The 22,760-nt window shown below is 41.8% G+C and overlaps 1 protein-coding gene across 4 annotated transcripts in view; it reads right to left on the minus strand.

Annotated features, from left to right (window-relative positions):
• The window catches only part of anks1b (ankyrin repeat and sterile alpha motif domain containing 1B), a 223,172-nt gene that overhangs the window by 20,232 nt on the left and 180,180 nt on the right, over nt 1-22,760 (minus strand). For all 4 annotated transcript variants that reach the window (XM_085769577.1, XM_085769576.1, XM_085769578.1 and 1 more), the window contains one exon: nt 305-412. In XM_085769577.1, coding sequence (XP_085625703.1) covers nt 305-412 — 108 coding nt within the window. The remainder of the gene's footprint in view (nt 1-304; nt 413-22,760) is intronic.

The following is a 22,760-nucleotide window of genomic DNA, read 5'->3' on the forward strand; positions in this document are numbered from 1 at the left end:
ATTATAGGGACATTAGAGCGTAGCCCCACTGGGAGAGGGAAAGCCAGTTCCTTGTGATTAGTATCCAGGACAAGCCGGCAGGGAGGAAACTGCAGTGGGTCGGCCATTTTGTGCCTGTCTGAGAGATTTGGGTAATCAGTTGGGTGGTAACAGCAGCAGTGGGGAGGCTGCGTTTCCCCTCAAGAGAAACACACACAGCCATCTGGGGAGAGACTCTAGCTTCTCTCTGCCTGACGAGTCCATAATAATTTGAATCCACGTGGGTTTAGATGTTTCGCTCGGGGGTCATGACGTCGCGACTCACCCTGAGGGAGATGGCCCGCGGAGGTTTCTGTGGGGTGTCTTCGTGTAGCCGGTCTCCCAACGAGGCCAAGATCCGTTTTCTGTGTCCGATCAGACTGATCTTCAAAACCTGAATGAACAAACAGATAAAAAGACATGACATTTAAACAACGAGACTACACGTACAGCGCAGGGAAACGTGCAAAGACTGATCGATCTGCACTTAAGTGAACTAACGTGAAGATTTTCCTGCAGTTCTCTGTTTTTATGTGAGTTTAAATGTAACATTGTTAAAAACTACGACAAGTTACCGTCATTAAATACAAACATGAGTGAGTTAAGATGCTGCTTTTTTTGTGCTCTCGGCAAGAACACAAGAAACACTTTGGACAAAAGCTGGAAAAAATGACGACTCATACTCATTTACATAATTAAAAACAACTTCTATAGCGAGTTAAGAGAGTTAAGAGTTCAAAGACTTTCAGACGGGATAATGACAAGATTACATCTGCAAGAAAAAACTGCATAAAGGTAACAGATTATCATCATCATCATCATCATCATCATCATCATCATGCGCTGCCTTAAATGGAGGATAATCTGCTATCCAGACGGCAGTTTCACAGGGAAAAACACCAGAGAGCCACTGCAGTGCACTCTGGGAACTTCTAATGAGCGCATAATGAGGTAAAAAGCCCCCGAGCATTTGCATACATTATGACATTATTGTTATTATTACATAACCGACGACTGTGTTCAAAGCTGCGGGTTGGTTAATAGTTGATTACATGAACACGATCAGCACGCCTGACACACACTGAAGCTAATATGAACAAGAAATCAATGGATTAAGTATCTAGAATAGATTAATCAGAGGGTTAATCAAAGTTCAGATTTAAGAATCAGGGCTTTGTTTTGATTTGCTGTGAGATTTGAGACTAAAAACAGTAAATACGATACTGCAGAGTCAGAACATTTTCCAGCTGCTCAGCACTGAAGGGGTCAGGTCTCATTACTACAACAGTGTGTTACAGAGGAATATGCTGCTTACTGCCTTTATTGTTGGGAGTTAGATGACAATGAGTCATCGCACGCTCATGTCTTTATGCAAACTTTTGCCTGAGGCCAGATGTAAGGAGGAAAACATTGTCTAGTCTGTGGCTCCACGGTTCACCTCTAACACTTTGATTTAATACAGTACACACTTCATTTGTTTAATGTAGATAAATAGAAGTTAAGCTCCGGTCAGAGGGAGAGAGAGAGTCTAGAGGCTTGGAGGTCGGGTTGTGTATGGACTTGAGATGTCATCCAACTCTCATCAAGATGCTTAAATGTCAAACTATGTCTATGAAACAACTCTGGGAGTCATAAAAATCCGAAATCCCAACAATAAACCTAATCCTGCACTGTTTTCAGGGTTTTTTTGCCAAGGTAATTATTTGATAAAACGCTGAGGAGAGTTTACTAGGAGTTTTTTTGTTTTTTTTTGCTTTTTACCCCTCAAACGAAAGCCATGAAATGCAAATTCAACAAAATGAGATTGTGGCAAATTTGTAACAGTCTATTGATTTTTCCCCAGGAGCTCATTACAGAGGCGCAAACACAGACAAAAACACACATACACACACACACACACACTTGGACTCCAGTGAAAGCATTCACTCTATCTCTCTCTCTCTCTCTCTCTCTCTGGTCACCAGGCGTCCGCCGACTGCTGCCAGCCACCGGTGCCGCTCTGCAGAGACGAGCTGGGGCATGGCAGCCGTCTGCAGGCAGCGGGGATGTGGTGTTGCACCTTCTGTCGGCCATACGTCACTTACACAACGAACTGCTGCCTGGTTTTATAGAGGTATGAGCGTGAGAGAGAGAGACAGAGAGCGTGCGTGTGGATGTGTGTGTCTTCGGGGCAAAAGGTGGTAATTAGCCTCGATGTGAGGTCCTCGCTGCGACTCTAATGGTTCTCCCAACAGTCTTGCTTCGAGTCAGCGCAACTACCACACACTCACACTCACGCCCACACACACAAACACACACACACTTCATCATCATCTACTGCACCAATTACTGCCCTACATCTGCTAGAGAAACAGAAAAATACAAACTACTGTAGCGACAACAGCAGCAGCAGCAGCGTTGTAGGACGCACACACGCACAGCGCACTTTGGTTTTATGTATGTGTAGATAAAAACCTACATACATACACAAACAGAACATCAATAAACCATGCCCATGTGTCACGCAGCGAGTATGTATGCAAATTTTATGTAAACAACTCAGCTATAATGTACGAGGGAAGCTGAAAAATGTCAAACACTTCCTCTTGTTTTGTAGGTTTCATAAAAATCTGACTCCTGTTATAAACAGTAGTAGCGTTTACATGAATCCAAAAATCCTACTTATAATCAGATTAATAGGTCAATCAGATTCAAAATGTCTGATGTAAACACCTTAGCCGATTGATAATCAGCTTGATGCCACATATAAACGGTTGAATAGAGTGGATTATTCATTCTGCACATGCGCGCCCTAGTACGTAGGAGTCACATATTGACGTTCGCGGGAAATAGGAAAATAGGAAAAAGTCGCCAATCTGGCTTTGTCAAAAGCCACTAGCGACAATCTAACGACTTTTTCCAGTGTTAAAGACGTTTCTGGTTTGGAGACACAGACGTGAAAGCATGTATCACGAATCCGATTGTTTTCAATCAGATTGAGGAAAACACTGCATGTAAACGGAGCTAGTGTTGGGGAGTAACGAATTAGCCTACATCTACAGTAACAGCGATACTAGTTTAATTACAAAATTTACATATTTGTAATCACTTACATTACTGGGAGAAAATGTGTAATTAAAATACAGTTGCTTTTGGAAATTTCCATGATTGCAATTTTAGTTACATCTGAAAAAATCTCTGCAAAAGCTCTGATTTATCAAATCGTTTTTTCATGTCAACATCCTCCTTCAAAAACCGCAAGTTGGATACAGATGCTTCTGGCTCTCTCTGTGAAATAGTTACACTACTATTATATTTTCAACAAGGCAACTTGTAATTGTAACCAACTACATTTCCAAAACAATCTTCCCAACACTGGTTATACTGTAAATAAGGAAAAAGGCTGTGGCCACTATTGAGTTAAACTAAACTACATCCTACACTGTTCCTCTCTGCATGGAAACAGTGTATTTAATTGTTAAAATTAGACGGATCAAAGGGAAATGGAGAGCAGAGCTGGGACTAGCGGGTAGTGGAACTAATTGGCGTATTATGGCCACCCTGCGCTCCCTCCACCAATCTCTACTCACTCATCTTTGCTCTTCTGCTTCTCTCTGGTTTCCACGGCCTCCACATCTCTTTCTCCACCGTCTTACAGTGTGAGTGCTACCGCCGCCTCTCTGTCTCTCTCCTCTAGAGGAGACTCTCCGACTCTCTGACTTCGGTCCATGATGTCTCACTCTGAGCTTCTGACTATGTCACGTTTCAAGCGTCAGTAGCATCAAACGAGGAAATGATCTGCTGCTCCACCAGGAAATAATGCACTTGATTTGAGGATTTCCTTGAAAATAATTACAAAATATAAAGGTTCCTCTGTACCAAACAAGAGTGGAAGTAACTACAGACTATTCAAAAGACTCAATGGTGGAGTTTAAGATTCAATGTTTCAGTTTCTGAACAGATGTGTAGATGTTGGTATGTTCTGCCTCCCCTTGCAAAAATAAAATTACTGTACGACTACATAAAAAACCTGACTAAACAGAATACAAGTGACATTTATTTGAACCACTTGAAGTAAAAATGAAATTCAGTGACTTTGACTTGACATTACTATAAAACATGACCTGGATTTTTTTTTTAGGGGGCTTATGTAGAGTAAAGTTATGAAATATTCAGTCTCCTGAGGGGCAGGAAGAGGATGGCACCAGTCCTGACACCACCACTGTTTCATCATCACCATCACACACAAAGACAAAAAGTCCAGAAAAGTGCACAGTGATCGCTCTGCACAGTGTGTAACTGTGTATCTGTGTGTAACACTTTGCCTTATGCAACAGCATCTACTTCAAGTACAGTAGAAGCCTCAACCTCAGCCTGAAGTTCAACCGTCTCCATGGCAACACAGAGCCGCAGCAGCAGCAGTCACCCACACACATATACACTCATCCAAAAAACAAAAAAATAAAAAATAAATCAAACAGTGTATGGGTACGACACATACTGTATCATACACACAGATCTATACATTTACATTGACATTCAGCATTAACAGCTGTTCAGGAGTCTGGAGGATGAGGATTATTTCGTTTTTTCCCTGAGCGGATGAGGATTTGAATTCAACCTGACCATTATTGCTAAAACACACTCACACATTTTCACTCTGATGCTTGACTGCAGCATTGTGGTTCAGTAATTTGCATTTAAATGATATTCATAGCAGCGGTATATACACTGACAACAGTGTGTGTGTGTGCTGTCGAGCATACACACTCCTTTGCAACCCCTTCCCTCCGTTTTCCATCTACTAACGACACCTTCATTGAAGCCCCACTCTGCTCAGCTCCGATGATATAACCTTGATAAGACAGCGCTTGTACGTTTGCTGTCAACAGCACTCACACACCAACTACTGCAAATAAAGCAGGAGCTGCTGAACGGACATGAAGCTCGTCTCTACTGTAAATCCGTGCAGAAAAGAACAAAACTAACACTGGATTCATATTTGACGGCCGCTCTACCCGGTCTCTGGCGTTCAGCCCCAAGCTTCATGGTCTCTGGTGAAATGTAAATGTTTAAAAAATGGATCAAAATGCGTGGTTTAATTTTTTAGAAAGGGGTTTAATCTCCCCCAAAACAGCTGAGCTCTGTCAGTGTTAGCAGACGGGTATTTGTTGGTAACTGTTTTCAGCCACAGATTAGTTCTGTGCAAGAGTGTTTACAACAGCAGCAGCAGCAGCACGGTGGTGTTTATGGGACTGAGTCCAAACAGTAAGTGTAACAATTTGTTTTTAATAGTTTTTGGACGATTACGTAGCTTAGTAGTGCAGAGGAATAATGTCCATCAGGCTGTGGCAGGACAGACAACACTTTGATCAACTGTATAATGATGGTTTTGGTCTTTTCATTAATTGATATTAATAAAAAAAAGTCCAATAAAGATGGATAATGATTGGATATTAATGGATAACTAAGGGTTTATTACACTTCGAGGACCACCTGACTGCTTTTAGGATGGAGAAACATTCAAGTTTGAACTAGTCAACATGATAGGAAAAAAGAGAGAAAAGGTTTTTATAAATAAATTGAAAAACATTCAAAACAAACATTTTCATCTCATTTCAGACTCTTAAAAATTAATTTATAAGAAAAAATGAATCATTTCAACACTGCAGCTAAATCTATTTAACCTCACTGACCATGCTTTTCTAACTATGAATCATACTCATCCCATTAAGAGCTCTGTTTTGATTGCTGATAATAATGTGGTTTAAGATAGTGGATGTAAACATCCTCTCTCTCTGTCTGGTAATATGACTAAAGTGTCCAACGAGGGTTACTTACCCTCTGGTCTTGATTTTATTAGCGTGGTATGAAGTGATTTGGGCCGCTGTTTGCCTCCAGTATCTGGCTGGGCTGCTGTGTTTGTGTCTTCTGTGTGTGTGTTTGTGTCTTCTGTGTGTATGTGTGTCTGTGTGTTTCCCGATCAATGCACTAATCCTGTTAACAGTCCCGTTAGCCCAGACTGAACAGGCTTGATTAACGGATTAGCCACCACACATACGGTTAACGGAGCCGTGCTTTTTCTCAGCCATCTCTCTGCAGCCTGCTCTCACTTCACTTCAAACATTAAATCACAACCTGACTCATGGCCATTCATTTACAGACCATTAATTACGTGATGATGTCAAGAAATAGCCTAGAAATAACAAATAATTGCATAGTAATGTGAAGAAATAGCCAAGAAATAACAAGTAATGTCAAGAAATAGCCAAGAAATAATGGTCAATTTCATAGTAATGTCATGTTTTTCATAAAGGCAAAAGATTACACATGCTTTGTGAAAGGCCAGAATTTCGTAATCGTTATTTCTTGGCTAGATCTATCGACATTACTATGAAACTGACCATTATTTCTAGACATTATGACGCAACAACTTGTTATTTCTTGGCTATTTCTTGACATTATCACTTAATTAGCGTCAACTGTTCACCACCTTCAAGATATTTAATGTAGCATTTGAGCCATAAAACATACAAAAGCAAAACATCTCCTAAATATCACTGAGATGATGATTTCATTTGCCACCGAAAAACAAATCCTTTTCATTATTGAATCACAACAGAATAAAAGACGACGACGCCTGTGACACAATGACATATTTTTTTTCAAAGAAAAACCAGTGGCGTCGACAATAAGGGTCAAATGGAAAGTGACAGCGATTGGGGGGACGTTAACAACGACCTCTCTCATTCAGGACACTGGAGACAAAAAGCCTTTTCTGTGTTTCCTACTGGAGGGGAGGTTAGAAGCTGGTCGGCTCAGTGGAGCATGAAACCCAGCGAGGGACCAACAGTCCAGTCACTGTCTGTGCTCAAGCTAGCACATAGTTTTAATGATGGAGGAGGAACGGAGTGAAAACTCTTTCATTAGTGTCTCTGCTCCTGTTTAATCTAAATTGACTCGCCTAAATATCCCTTTTATTAACCTTCTATCCCTTTTCCTTACCTTACCCCCCCCCCCCCCTCCTCCCTCTTTTCTCACTTGAACTCAAATTACCTCTCCCGTCTCTTCCCACTTTGTCCTTATTTCCACTCTGCTCCCTTCTTGCTGTATCCAGATGACACAAGGAAGGGAGCGGCTAAAAGAGAAACACCAGTCAGAGAGAGAATAAATAGTCTGAGTGTTAGTTAGTGATTCAGCCCTAATAAAAGACGACCTTCTTCTGCTCAGCAACCGCACGTGATTGGTCTGTCTTTCTTTGTTTGTTAGGTCACGCTGCATCTGCATCTGTATCTGTATCTGTATTTGTATCTACTTTCTCCAGGCTCATGTCAATATGACCGATCACCTCTCCCTCCCTCGTAGACTATCAGGGCCGCGACCTCTGTGATACCAACAAACCTCTGCAGCCCTTCAGGCATCGTCTCGCTAATGGAGCAATATAGGAGTTTGAAGAATCCTGAATCGAACTCTCCAGATCAAAGAATCACTGGTGTACGGTTACTTAAATTGCCTGGGCCAGATGCATTACAGGGCCAATTGAATGGTAATATTGATCGGCACATATCACCGTCTTGGAGGTTGACTACGGGGCCATAGCGACCAACCATTGAGAACATCACAGTCACGTCCTCTGGGATATTTTATGTCTATTTGGTGGTTCTAATGACACACAGAGGGGTTTTTCTATGATTACAAAGCTGGTTCAGGTCATTTCTGGACTAAATATCTTTAAAATATTGACAAAAAGTTTCTTTAGGGAAAAGAAACCGGTAAAAGTCAAGTCAAAGGTCCCTCAGGTCGGTGCAGTAACTGAGCTCATTGTAAACTCCAAGGTCATGTCCTCATGGTCATGGGTGACGGAGTCAGTTTTTTTTATGTGACTCGATATCTCATCAATAAACAGAAACAGGGGAGAACAGCTCTGTCCAAGGGAAACAAAATGCATCTCAAAAGCTCGCTAATAAATACTTTAAATCCTGTTTGTTTGATCAGAACAAAAACAAAAATATAAAGACAAATATTCATCATAAACTTTGGGGAATAAACCCTTTCCAAACGATTCATTTATTACACAGAAAACTGTATTGAAGTCGATCAGTGGCGAGTCAAAGGGTTTTTAAATGGGCGGAGTATTGCTGAGGAAATTTGGACTCATGCCTTGAGTATTTTTGAAGTCCTGGAAACAGCCTGGTTGAGTAGCATAATGACTATAATCATATTAAATGGCTTGTGCAAGAAATTAAAAAACTGGGAGTTGATGTCGGCCGACGCACACGATGCCAAACTCGCAGCACAAAAATCTGTCGACTGATACCGGATGTAAATGTAGACAAAAGTCAAAAAACCAGCCTTCCATCTTTGCAAATCAATGCTTGTTATAAAACAGCATTGATGTAACATGAGTAACGTGCACAGTGTGTGTGTGTGTGTGTGAAGGCGTAGACATTTACAGCAACAACGCTCGGCTCATTTTTCACCCTGATTATTGATGTTTTTCTAACCCTGAATCCTCAAGCGCAGCCAGCCACCTTCCTTTCCTTTTCCTTGTTCTCTCATCCCTCCATCCATCCCTCACTTGGTGTGTGTGGAATGATAAGTATTGATTTTCCTGGGCTCTCAATAGATTACACACACACACGCACACACACAGACACACACACACTGGACGCTCAGCTGGGTTCATGACTGTGATGTCCAGGCTTCAAGCTTCATCCTGTTACAGCTTCTCCCACACATATACACTTATACATACGTACACATACACGAACACACACTATGTTGGGGGGTTGGTTGGGGGAAACTGGAGGCAAACCAGAGACCACTGGTTGCCTAGCAACCGGAGAGCGGAGGGGGAGTTGCTAGCTATGGGTGATGTGTTAAAAAAAAAAAGAAAAAGAAAAGATGTCCAACAGGGACCAATAGGACGACTTGCTTCAGCGCTAAAGAAGACAGGCAGCCAATGGGAGCGCGGGCCGTTAATAAGCCCGCCCACATGGAGACAGATATATCTCCATTAATAGCATGAGAACTGTAACTATGACTGGAAGCACAGGCTCCGAGTGTGTGTGTGTGTGTGTGTATGTGTGTGCAAACACTGAAATACTGCATGGCTGAAACCAGATCTCTCAAAGCTCGTCTATCACACACACACACACTTGGACACACACGCTCTCACACTCTTAAACACACAGACACACACACACACAGAGGCTCATGAATTGAATTCCCAATAAGACGAGAGAGGAAATAGGTGATGGTTTTTCAGGATTAATAAATACTTCAAAGGCTCAAGTTGCAACTGATTTCCACACGGCAGCGCAGCAGAAGCTCTCTGAAGGCAGCGGGGTGTGTGTGTGTGTGTGACCATGTTTGTGTAAGTGTAAGTGTGTGTTTCTAAGAGTTTATCCACATGTGGTATACTAAAAATGCAGAGGGAGATTTATATTTCATTACATAAACAATAACAAGAGTTACATCAGAGGTGACAGATACATCTATTTACATTTTGAACGTACAGAGCTGCAGATTAATAAATAAATCTGAGATTATCATCGTGCCATGAAGCCTGATTGATCATGTGTGTGTAATAAGACCTGTGTGTGACCTGTGCTGCCTGTATGATGTGCACGACCATATAATACATGACATACCACGGTTAAGGTTGACATGGCAACAGAGAGAGCCCTGATGTTGACGGATGTGTATGTTGTTGTTGTTTGTTATCTGGTGCTTGGTAAGGTTCAGCGGAGCCTCAGACGACAGCTGCTCCTGGTCAGAGTCAGTGGAGCGTACGTACAGTACAGTACACGGTACATGGTACAGTAAAAGGGGCTGCAGATACAGGATCAGGTCAATAGGACGCTTGTAGCAGCCATATGTGCGTCTGAACTCTGCTGAGGGACAGATTCGGACGGAAACCCATCTGTGTCCTCTGAGTGGTGGGAAAACTTTAAAACAAGAAGAGAAAAGGCTGAATAATTGTGCTATTGTTGCTCCAGCCAATCAATTTAGGATAATATTATTAGTCTATCATTTTTCTAATTTGGGGTGTTTTGTTATGTCTTTGCACTGTAGCGTCAAATCCCAGTTTACATTATTATAAAACTATGTCTTTTTTTGCAATGAGTAAGATTTAAGCAAGAACTGAGATGTAATTGGGTCTAAATATCTAGTAATAATAAAGAGCTAATTGTTGGTGGAGCTGTAACAACCAAAGCAGCAATGCAGATGTATCTGAATATTACAAGTAGAAAGTGAGATCAAAGCTCTGTGGCTAAAGATAGAGCAACCAAAAACCTAAGGCGAGATACCACGTCCTTCCTATTTCAAGGGTATTCGAAATGTCACTCATAAGTTTATGCAAATATACACAGCAGTTTCCAGACCTCTGCACCTCGACAACCTTCTTCCACTGAGGACAAACACCTTGCATAAGAAAAAAAAAGAAGATCTGTGTCGTAACGTAGGTGTCTGCAAACGTTTTGTGACCCAGTTCAGTCCCAAAATAATTTGTGAAATCAGCAATTTGAAAGTAAACTCTCCCCTCCCTCATGTAATGACTTGATGGTGTGAGATACAAGTGTTTTTATTTTAGGATTTCCTTAAAAAAACAGCAGAATTAACCAAACAACATAAAACCAGATGTGTTTGTGAAGATGCTGGGAGCAAAAACAAGATGATGCGTTTTGAATTCAAAGCCTCTGCATCAATACTCCAGCTCCTGTGCGTTTAAAAAGCCTTTGTCCCACAGACTGTCTTCCACAGGCTCATCCATCATGCTGTGGTTTCTGTGGGCTGCCTTCTGACTAATGCCGGTCACTGAAGACGAATCTATCGCAATGACTCGCCCGCCGCGGTGGTGGTGGCGATTCGATGAACAGAGGGGCTAGATTATGATTGATAGACCCGGCGTCTGAGGTAAACAGCATATGGCAGGATTTCCAACTCAATCTTTAAGGTCTGTCCGGTTTGTTTCCTCAGCAGCCGAGAGAAAACAAACACAAACACTCCTTCTTCTTCTTCCTGCTGTGACCTGTCTCATTGTTTCCACCATATTTACTGTACAGCAGCAAGAAAAAAAGTATTTGAATCCTGGTTTTCAAAGAACAAGAAACTAAACTCAGCAGCTGCAGACCAGACCTGCACAGTCTTCAGGAGGAATTTTCTCTCTTCAGGTCATTAAACAGCATCTCTACTGAAGGTGTAGACGTGGACTCTGATGTTCAGGCTCATTGTCCTGCTGCACCATCGACTTGCACCAAGTCCCAGCAGGGGAACATTATCCTGCTACTGTAGATCCACATTGATAAACTTGGGAATTCATTTTCACATTAATACTGGAAAACTGTTCAAGCACAAAGTCCATAAATCCCATGATTCTTCCTGCACCTTCTTTCCTGCAACCTTTGGGATTTTGCATATCGGTGCACAGCGAACAAAACATTTGCCCAAACGTGTTATGAGTCGTAAAAGTAAATCACTGGCAAACCTCAGTCAGTTTTTTTAAAATCACTGCAGCAAACCAGTTTGTGGTTAGTTTGAACATGAACAGAGACGTTTACCAGCTGATTCCTTTAAGCCTTTAGCGGCTACTCAAAGGTTCAATGTCGTGTTACTCATCATTGTGCATCGTCCAACCTTGGACTGATGACTATAAATAAACTCTTACAGATGACTCTTATGAAATCTGTATTGTGAGGCATGCCTCTTGTCTACAGTACACAATGAGTGTTTGACTGATGCCTCCTACTGTATGTGTTGTATATTATTAGTTTAAGTACATTGTGTGTGTTCATTGTTTGAACTTGCATTAAGATCTGACCAGATCTGTGTAGAAGTGGAGATAATATCGACATTAATTTAAAAGACATTCAACTAAAGCAAAATTAAAATGATCACTTCTACTTCCTCAATGATTTTAAATATACTATTACCTCACAAGTCTAACGACTTAAAGAGCTTAGATTAAAAACCTGTAAACAGTCATTATATGAGTAGCCTTATATAATGACTGTTTACACTTTCTCTCATTCTGTACTGTATATTTAAGTGGTGATCACCATGTTTATCATTAACATTAACTTTCCACAAACCTCCAAACACACTTAGAGGAGCCTTGTAACATGCTTTTTTTTCTTAAGGTACTATGTTTTTTCTGTCTTGTCCCAGATTTCTGTTCTCCTGCCATCTTCTGCGAGTACGTTAGTGCATGCAAATGAGGATTGGACGTAAATTAGGGCAGCAATTGGATTTGAGTGGATTTAACTGCCGTAGTAATACAGCATCTTCTATTTTTTTCTCACTTCACTTGACTCAGCCTTGTAGTAGATAGAGACTGTAGTTGGTTGTGTCTCTTTTTGAGATCTGACTTGACGCCTTCCTGAAAGTCTTGTGACATGTACAGACCTGACAACTTGGTCCAGTCGCTGCTGGACGGTGACATAGATGGAGTAGATGTTGAAGATACACACACACGTACAGTGAATTCCTCACCATCAGAGCAGCTTATTATGCAACTGAGAAAAGTCATTTCATCGAATTTTCTCCAGGAAGAGATTTAGAAAACACAAAAAAAGAGGAGATGTCATCCTCTCTCTGTTCTGTCTCTACTCCTGGAATAAAGACACTTTGCAGCAAACTCATGTTCTAAAAGCTCGATCGACGCTTCAACACTGAGCTCATTCTCTCAGGTGGCTCAAGATCAGACTCCTACACACTACAGTAAATGCACAAAAAAAAAAAAAACACTTATCTCCAAATACCGCGCACACACACACACACACACGGAGAAAGTCACAGAGCAGTAATTTAGCCGAGTCAGCAGTGTTGATTGAGCGCTACGGAAATATAATCACCTCAGCCTGGCGGTGCATCCAGATGAAAGATGCATTAATAAAACAGCAAGCTAGGAACAAAAAGGATCAATGCTCATTTCTTCTCTTTTATCTCTCTTATGTTTTACATCCCTGTCTCTCTCTCTTTCTCTCTTCTTCTCCTCCTCCTCCCGGTCGGCTTACCTCTCTCTCCAAGACGGGACTTATTCCAAATGAAAAGGTTGAGAGTCGTCTTCAGTTTGGTCTCCTTCTTCTCCTGCGGTGCCTTCTCTTCTCCTCTCCTCTCTTCTACACTCTTCTCTTCTCCTGCTCTTCACTGTTGCTCTCGTTGCCGTCCAAGACAAGTCTTTTCTCTTTCCTCCTGCCTCTGTCTTTCTCTCTATCTCTTTCTCTCTTTCTCTCCACTCTCTCTTATCCACACTTTTCTCGCTCCACACCTCGGCTCCTCACCCACCACCAGCTTTTGTCTCTCTCTTCCTCTCACACTCTGTCTGCAGATTTCCAGCGCTCACCAACTCCTCCTCTTTCTTCAGCTTGCGGCAGCCAGACTACATCTCCTACATGTCTCTGCCTGAACGCTCCCTCTCTCTCTCTCCCTCTACACACACTCCCTCTCTCTCTGTGCTCTCTCTCTCTCTTTACCCAGTTTACATTCCCCCCTCCTCCTCCTCCTCCTCCTCCTCCTCCTCTCCATCTCGTCACTATGGAGACGCTGGGCTCGCACGGAGACAAGCTCGTGCTGGCTCACAAGGAGTGTGAATGTGTATTTGTGTGCTGCTGCTGCTGCTGCTGCTGCTGCTGCTGCTGCTGCTGCTGCTGCTGCTGCATGACTTGAGAGAGTTGAACAGCAGCACTATTGTCATCATAGTATGACATCAGTGTAAATTTAAAGAAAATGCCACCTGGGGGAGCCACTGGTGCCTGAAGTACCCCCATCTCCCACCCCCCGTCTCAGTTTTGTCTTAAAAGAAGTAGTTCAACATCATTTCGACACCTCTCTTGTGTCTGTGTGAGCGATTTGACGCTGCTGCTGCTTGTAGCTTAGCTTATTTTAGCATTAAAGTACTAAGAACTATGCAGGATTTTCATCTTAACTATGCTACATTTTTACCTTTAACGGATAGTTCAACATTGGCCCATTGCCATAATCCCTATAGTCTTATAGGAGTAGGTTCGTTACCTTTAATTGTCGGTGCATTTGGTTTTAGAACGGCAGAGCAGAGCCGCGAGCTGCTCAGAGCAAATGCAGAGACTGCTTGTCGTAACTGCCCCCGACGGGAACATGGTTTTACATGAATTTACCTCGAAAACAACTCTGTCTCGTGACGTTCTGTTATTATCTCATAGCGTGGTGAATGTGCAGGTCACAACTTGTCCACCAGAGCGTTTTGGAGTTATTGGATTATGTATTTGATGAATCTGATGAGGGAAACCAAGAAATCCCATTAGCCTCCGTAGCGCACATGGCTGAGATGAGTGTTAGCAAAACAGCGGAAAAGGGACCGGACTTGCATAGTTCCCCTTTAATGGTCAATCCGGGTAAACAGTCCTGTTTGGTTACTGGGCAACCGGGAGTTACGCAAAAAATAAGTCCAGCACACAAATCACCATAAAAACCACAGATTGTTGTTTCACACTTACTTTTTTCGCTCAGATTGAAGAAACTAAACTAAACACGACATGAGGCTTTGTGATATTTTGTGACGAGTCTAGCTGATAAAACTTCTTCTCTTGGCAAGAAAGTGAATAAATGTATTTCCACGAATGTCAAACTGTTCCTTTAATTGATTCCTTTGTTGTTACAGTATTCTCAACCTATAGAGCCAGACGAGTGTCTTGATAATTCGCCACAGCTACAGGTTTGTGTTACGACTACCAGCATAAACTATTTTCAGCTTGTTTCTGAGAAGTGTGAGTCAGTTCAGTATGACAAAAAAGCTCTAAAACAACACCCATGTGCCTCACTTGTTGTTGCTATAGAGAATCCAGTCAGAGGTGTGAATCAGAGTTATAGGAAACTCGCAACTCGACCAAAAACCCTCAACAGAGACACTGAATTCATCCAGAAATATGTTCAACTTCCCTCCTCACGTTTTATAAACACAAACCTTTGATGTTTTGTCTAAATGCGGTTGGTTATCTTTTGCATGTAGGGGTGTTTATTTAGCCCTTTGTTAGTTTAGGCAGCAGTGGAAAGATTAAAATAAGCAAAGAGAGAGAGATGGTGAATGACATGAAAGAAACACCCTGAGCTGGATCCGAACCAAGGCCATCGAGGTTCTCGGTCGGTGCCATAACCCCCTCAACCAGGAGAGCTTGATGCTGATCCAAGTCTTGGAAACGCTCCAAGTGTAAGTCACCTTACAGTGTCTTTGTGGGAAAATAAATGGGACTTTTTTTTTAAACTCCTGGAGCTCTTACAGATGTCCAACATACAGCTTTTCCACTTTGCAACTATGTTATTAGTGTTTAACGCGTCACATATTTCTGTTCAGACACAGACAAGTTTAGACATTTGGCAGGAAATGGCTCGTTGCAGAGAAAAATCCCCATTTATCTGACTGCGACGGCTCTGGAGCAATGTTCCTCTCGACCTAATGTAGCTCAGAGAAACGTCATCCCCGAACCGCAACTCCCATAAATCCTTATCAGGGGAGGAAAAAAATTAAACATGTTTGAGATCTGACTCAGGCACATACTTGCCTTATCTGTGAGTCGACTGGAGGACACCACTAAGTGTTTGTATGTGTGTGTGTGTGTGTACTGTACTGTACTGTACGTGTGTGGTACTTTATATTAAGCATGTGCGTGTGTTTATGTATGAGAGCGTGTGCTGTATCTGCAGGTGTGTGAGGTCAAGTGTCACATAAGTGAAATCTAACCCACAAAGCTCGACATCATTCGACCTATTTCTGTCTTTACGAGGGTCTACTCTTGTGATCCAGCAGGAGGAACCAAAGATAGTGCACGGCCCCCTCCTCCTTATTGTCTCCCCTCTACATTTTAAACAACTTAAAGCAGAAGTAAGTGGTCCGGTCGTTTTCGCTAATGCTGCGTTCCAGGCAGGCTTTTGAAATCGTAAATTACAGCTTCAAGTCACAACTTACGACTTTGTAGCGTTTCAGGCAACCCACTCGTGTTTTTCCGACCTGTTTTACCGGTGAAAGTCACTATAACGGCCACTCGTAACTTCCGACCGGTGAACTCGTACCAGATCGAACTGGTACCACTTCACGGTCGGAAAAATACGAGTTTCCTTGAACGCACCATAACAGTCCTCGTCCCTACGTCACCACATTCGCGGCGTCCCTTGGCTGCACACACAGCCCTTCATGCCGTTCTCTCTCCTCATTGGATAAAAACTGTAGGATACGATAAATGTTTTCTCTTCGACGCAGAGCAGAGTGACTGACAGACCTGTGTTTCAGACCAAACACTCTATGTAAGTGATTGCTGTCGGAAGATATAACTATTTAAGACTTATATTAACACAAATATATCACTTACTTCTGCTTTAAACCACATGAATCCGACAGAAAATACCTTCACATGCACAAAAAAGTTATACAGTATTACACAGTATAGGGAAGGGGAAATTCAGAGAGACGTACAGTAATAGGTCCTCTTTAAAATTCATAGAAAAATGTCAGAAAAACCATTTGATCCATTATTTTAACTGCCCAGAATTTTTCTTTTAGGCAGAAATGCGCAGAAGTCTTTGAAAGTCTCTCTTTATTTTTTTTTAAATTAAGAAAAAAATGAAATGGATGCCATTAATGCTTCATGCATTATTTTTATATTAATCCATTTTCTACCATTTCAGAGAACTTAGATTTATTATTATGACATTGAGAGATGAGATTTTGGAACATGACAAAACAATTTCACCTTGAAGCCCATTAAATGCGACGACTAAAGCTTTTATCCACATCAGATGATGGACATTAGGATTTACTGGGTCGTCATAAACAGCACCAGTTTTTCTTCTGTGCACTTAAGAACATTTCCTCCAGGTTGCCTCAGGAATTGAGCATAAAAGTTCATCCTTAAACTCTGGGAACAGCAGATGATGATGATGATGATGTTACGTGATAGAAAGCTCTGGAGTGAATACTAAATGGCAGAGATGGGAACTCGAGTTGCTGTTTTGATGACTTGTGACTTGACAAGACAAAAAATAAAAGACTTGAGACTCGACTCGGACTCAACGTGGGTTATCAAAACGCCATTATATTTTCATATAATGTCAGTGGATTGTGCTCACTTTTGAATCGTCCTAAACACACACTATGAAACATCCAAATACCTCCATACTGCTCGTCCGTACTGACCCAAGTGTCCTGAAGCCGCCACATGAAAAAGTTGTTCGGAAACAATTCATTTGATCTCTGTTTTTGGCCTTGTTGTAGTAGTAGCTCCCAGTGGCTGCACGAGATGCGTGAAATTTGCTGCGAGATGTTCTTCCGTGTTTACATCATACATCCAATGGTTTACAACGACGTACGAACATCTCGCAGCAAATCTCGCGCATACGCACAAACATCAACAGAGCCACTGGGAGCTTCTGCTACAACAAGGCTAAAAACATCAAATTAATTTTTTCCAAACAACTTCTTCATGTGGCGGCTTCAGGACACTTGGGTCAGTACAGACGAGCAGTATGGAGGTATCTGGGTGTTTCATAGTGTGTGTTTTGGTGAACTCTATCCACCGCCATTATATGAAAATCCATTGCCAGCCGGACCCCCCCTGGAACTCCAAAGGTGTTTTGATGACTCTGAAAGTTCTCCAAACCCTTCCTTGGCATGACGGAGAGTAGAAAATTGGTGAATTATCAATTCTGGGTGAAGTATCCCTCTAAAATGCACACCTGAATATTTGCTTACTTATCGCAAGTCATAATTATCATCATCACGATATTGAATAACGTCATCGGACATTTTGCTGATATCGTGCAGGCCTACTGGAGACTACATGAACTTGAGAGTTAGAGATGAGGGGAGAGGAGGTCTGAGTCGTTTCTGAGCGAACACCTGAGTTGGGGATTAACCCCTCCATATGAACGTGTGAGGCAGCAGCAGCAGCAGCAGCCTCAGCAGCCACAGGTTGAGGGTGTGCGCTCGGGGGGGGGTCACACACATCCTCTCCCACACTCTCTCTAACCAGCGAGTGAGCGAGCGAGCGCTACAACAGGAAGTGCAAAACGCCAAATAAGGCTGCAGGAGAGCGATCAGCAGGCAGGGACGGTGAAGTACACTGCAGTCCTGAGGCAAATCCACCCACACAAAAAATTAACACCAGCCACTACACACACACACACTCACTCACTCACTGCTCCCTTTTCCCACCAATACTGTAGGTGAACGACGTACTGTATCCTGGAATACGTCAGATCTGTATGAAGACCTACGACTGCATGCACACACATGTTGACGTCTTTCTGGTGCGAAAACTGGTGCATGTGTGAAAAGGTGAAACTTACACAGGGAGAGAGGTGTGTGTGTGTCTGTGTGTGTGTGTGTAGGTACAGTACTGTTGAGTGATATAGGGTTAAATCCTGCAGTGTCTAACGAAGGCAGGAACCATTTGGTGTTGGGATGTGAGACAATCTGTCCATTTGGAGACGTGACAAAGAAGGTGACAAGCACAGGAACATCACACACAACAGACACACACACACACACACACAGAGATACACACATACACACACACACACACACACACACATGCACGCATACACACAGACGGCTTGGAATAGTGTCAGAGAAAGGCAATCCAGCACACACACATACACATAAACACATTCCAATTCTTTTATACCAAGCGCACATATCTCTTGTCTCTATGGTAACTAGTAGCCGCCATGGCAACCGAGTACAAGCGGTAGAAGAAAAGGCTGAACTCTCATGACTGTCCTCAATTTATTTTGGACCCATCATACAGTTGAACACACACACACACACACACACACACACACACACACACACAGACACACACCTCTACACAATTTGAACGCTCAGTTTTTTGAGTGTGTGTGAACCTCCAGAATTGGCATGTTGTAATCACAGAGGGGAATGCATAGACAAGTCAGGCCCTGTAGGGGAAACACACACACACACTTACACCCCTACACAATGTGAACACACACACCAGCAGGTTTCCACATGCAGCAGACCAACATGAAGCTGGAATATGATGATCCTCTGTCTCTAACAGCTCAGGTTTAGTCGCTTTAGGTCAGGACGACGTTGTGAGACGATTCATACGAGAGGAAATAAAGTTTCATTTTGGTCGAGTACTAAACTCAAAGCACAAGTATTTCCGTTTTATGCCGCTTCATGTTTCTACCCTGTTGGATTTCAGCTCTCATCACATCACAGGTTAAGATTTTACATACAAACTATATGGTCATTAGAACGGAACAATTTATAATGCAGTGAAATTTATCTTTGGGATGGTTTGTAAGTATAGAAACTACAACGTGGCGTGATAAAGTACCTTCTATTTGTCAAATATTTACTACAACTGATAGGACTGGCCCAAAAATACACACTCTCCTAACTATTCTCTGACGTATATCACTATAGAAACATATAATAATTCATATATAATATTAAATCTCCTATAGCTACATGTTCACACGAAAAAACACTCAACTTTCTATCCTTTCAACTTTCTATCCTCTCTGACCTTCAGTCAAACACACCACACACAGGTAACCAAGGACACACAGCGACACACACACACACACACACACACACACACACACACACACAGAGCCTCCTGTGATATTCGGGGTCCACTCATCTAGAAAACATTAGGGGAGTTACTCCTCGAGGAGCAGAAACTATCTGCACTCCACTCAGTCACAAACGTGACTTTCCAAAATGAAATCCATTTCTAATTGCTTGGCTCTGGGCTCTCGGAGGACTCGACTACGAAACGAGAGCAATTTGCAGCCTTGACGCAGTTGTTTTATACCTTCCTACTTTCCTACCTCTCCTCAAGACGACAAGGTCCAACTTGAAGCGAGAGGCAGCAGCGCCACCGTGTGGATTTTTACAGCATGTGTCTCGCTGCACTGCAGGGAAATGAATATGTAAATCAGAGGTCCATCCATCCATCCAGCTTTTTAGCATGACACATATCTGGATTTTCACCATCCATGTTTATCTGTAGCACCGGTCCCTCTTATAGATCAATCAAAGTTATTGTCTCGCTTTAGGTTTGTTTATACTGGTGCATCTCATGGAAAAGTGCTTTTCCAACCAAGTATTGCATTTAGATGGACGTACTTTTCAGAAGGCCAACAGAGCATTTCCGTATTAAAAATGCTTTTTTAAATTGGTCTTTTGTAATATTCACATCTTTTGAGATACTGAATTTTAGGTCTTCATTAAATGTAAGCTATAATCATTACAATTAAAAGGAATTAAATAAATAAAGACATGAAATGTTTCATTCTGTGTGTAATGGATCTACAGTATATAATGTGTTTTTGAATTGAATTACTGACATAAATAAACTTTTCCATGATATTTTAATTTATTGAGATGCACCTGTAGATTTAAAAGAGTCACACTTACACAATGTTTTACTGTTATAATTATGAATGGGGAAAAAAAATACCAACTGTTTAGACAAAGTTTAAATTAAGACTTTTCATCCAGCCAGAAACTGATGTAATTGAGCCCAATCAGCCCAACATTATTACTGGTTTATTTAATGTGTGTCTCACAAATTAAGCTTTTCAGTGTCCTAATGTTCCCAAACAAGTGTGTTTCATCACCAGTGTTGAAGGTTATGACAGTAAATTATTCCTGAGACAGCCGACAGATTTTTACCAGGAGACTTGTGATATTAAAAGCGGGCTGATAGAGTCGTGATGTCCTTCCATTACTGCGTCCTCAAGTACCTGACACAGCCCGCTACATTAGTTTGGGCTAGGGGGAAAATTAACGGGACAAAGCAGCTTAAATGGAGGCTCCCTAAAGACGGAGCCGCCACCGCCACCGCTCTCTCAAACACAACTGTCCACTGACATGAGAAGAAAATCTTCAGTTAATAGGCTCAAAAATCACCAAATATCTCATGTTTGTACTTGATAAACTACATGAATATTAATCTGTCATTTGCTGTCAATCTACTAAATCCACACAACACTGTGTGTAAACATGAAAGTTAGCTTAGTGCGCTCAGTGGACTGTGATAGTTGAATCTCAACCCTCCACTGACACGCAGTGTGCGCACATACGATCATTTTTAATGATTCATTATGCTAAATTATTAATATCAATTTCATAATTTAAAATTAAGTCAAGTTTAATTAGTTTTAATTTCAGGTCCTAAGAGTTTCAATTCCCTCTTCACTGTCCGAGGCTTTTTTCTTTTTTTTTAACTGCCACATGCGTAATTCTGCACTCAGTACGTAAAGAGACTACTGTTTATGAACTGTATACTACATTTAAAAGGATTACTACAACAATACAAGCAACGAGTCACATGCTGAGATCAGGAAATACTGCAGCATCACGAAAAACGAGTCTAAAATAAAAAGTAAAGCACGCTCATGGTCGAACAATGAGAAAGTATTGGCAAACTGTCCACTGTGATGATGACTCATTTCCAGTCTTACAGTACAGCAGAAGTGTGATGTTGCTTTACATTTACAGGTTTTTTTTAAATCTTTAAATAAATTCATATGCTTCCTGCCTCAATATTCTGTTTTGTTATAACGATGGAAATGAATCTGTGGTTAGTTAAAGCCACAAAAACAAGACTCAAGTTGTAATGAACCAGATTTAACCGTTCGTTTTCTTCCTGGGGACTAAACACCACAGTTAACCTGGACCAGGTGTGACTGCAACTTATTCTGCTGACAAAAACCCAAAGAGACACACACACACACACACACACACACACACACACACACACACAGACACACAGATACTGCAGAGACAAGTGCAGCTGCTCTGTCTGCAGTATAGTGCGTGTCTGTGTGCGTGTGTGGACAGGTAGGATTAAAAGGTGTTTTGAGAAGCTCCTCTAATCCCACAGCAGCAGGACTGCACATATGTGCCCCATCAAAAGGACACAGACACACACACATGTACACACACACTTGTACACACACACTGTACATGCTCTAACAATGCTCAACACTCGTCCCCTTGCCTCCAGACAACACAGCATCTGTTGCCGTAGCGATTATCTGGTCATTACATGAAAACGGTGACCAAAGTCTATTTCTAAAGACCTCTTCTCTTTCTACTCCATCCCATCCTCCTTTCTCTAACATCTGTGTGTGTGTGTCTTCTCCGCATCACTCCACCACCTCTACACACATACACACACACACACTTCTCTCTGTCAGGTACAGAAGTGACCTCTCCATCACCCCAGAGACTACTTCAGTGAACTGCTGCAGTGGTGCGCAGGCATTACAGACCAGCCTGTACACCAGACACACACACACAAGCACGATCAATAAGACTGTGCTTCAAACCGATACACTACTTGGCCAAAGCTATGTGAACATTACCTGCATGTGTTGTGGCTTTGAACGACGATTTCTAAGTCGACTCTAATCATCAATTGTTTTATATTCAGTAATATTTCCTGTGAAACTATAAAATGAAGGTTAAAAACTTTTTATTTGAGGAAATAAAAAGATATTCAAAGCTGTGAAATAAACCAAGCTGGTTTTCTGCATAAAGACTTTGCCATGTTTTCATCATCAAACCATCTAAAACGTCACAGTGGCTTTAAAGTTTGTCATAATTTGGACAAAGAGTCGAATCCTGATCATGACAAACTGACAAATATAGTATGTGCACAATCACATACAGTACTTCATGTTCATACACTGTGCTTGTGCAGCCTCTAGTGGCTTTACTCTGCAATTACAGCTGTTTCTTCACCACACAG

The sequence above is a fragment of the Trachurus japonicus genome, chromosome 23 (genome assembly GCF_045865225.1).
Source record: "Trachurus japonicus isolate A0001 chromosome 23, Traja_1.0".
Lineage (NCBI taxonomy): Eukaryota > Metazoa > Chordata > Actinopteri > Carangiformes > Carangidae > Trachurus > Trachurus japonicus.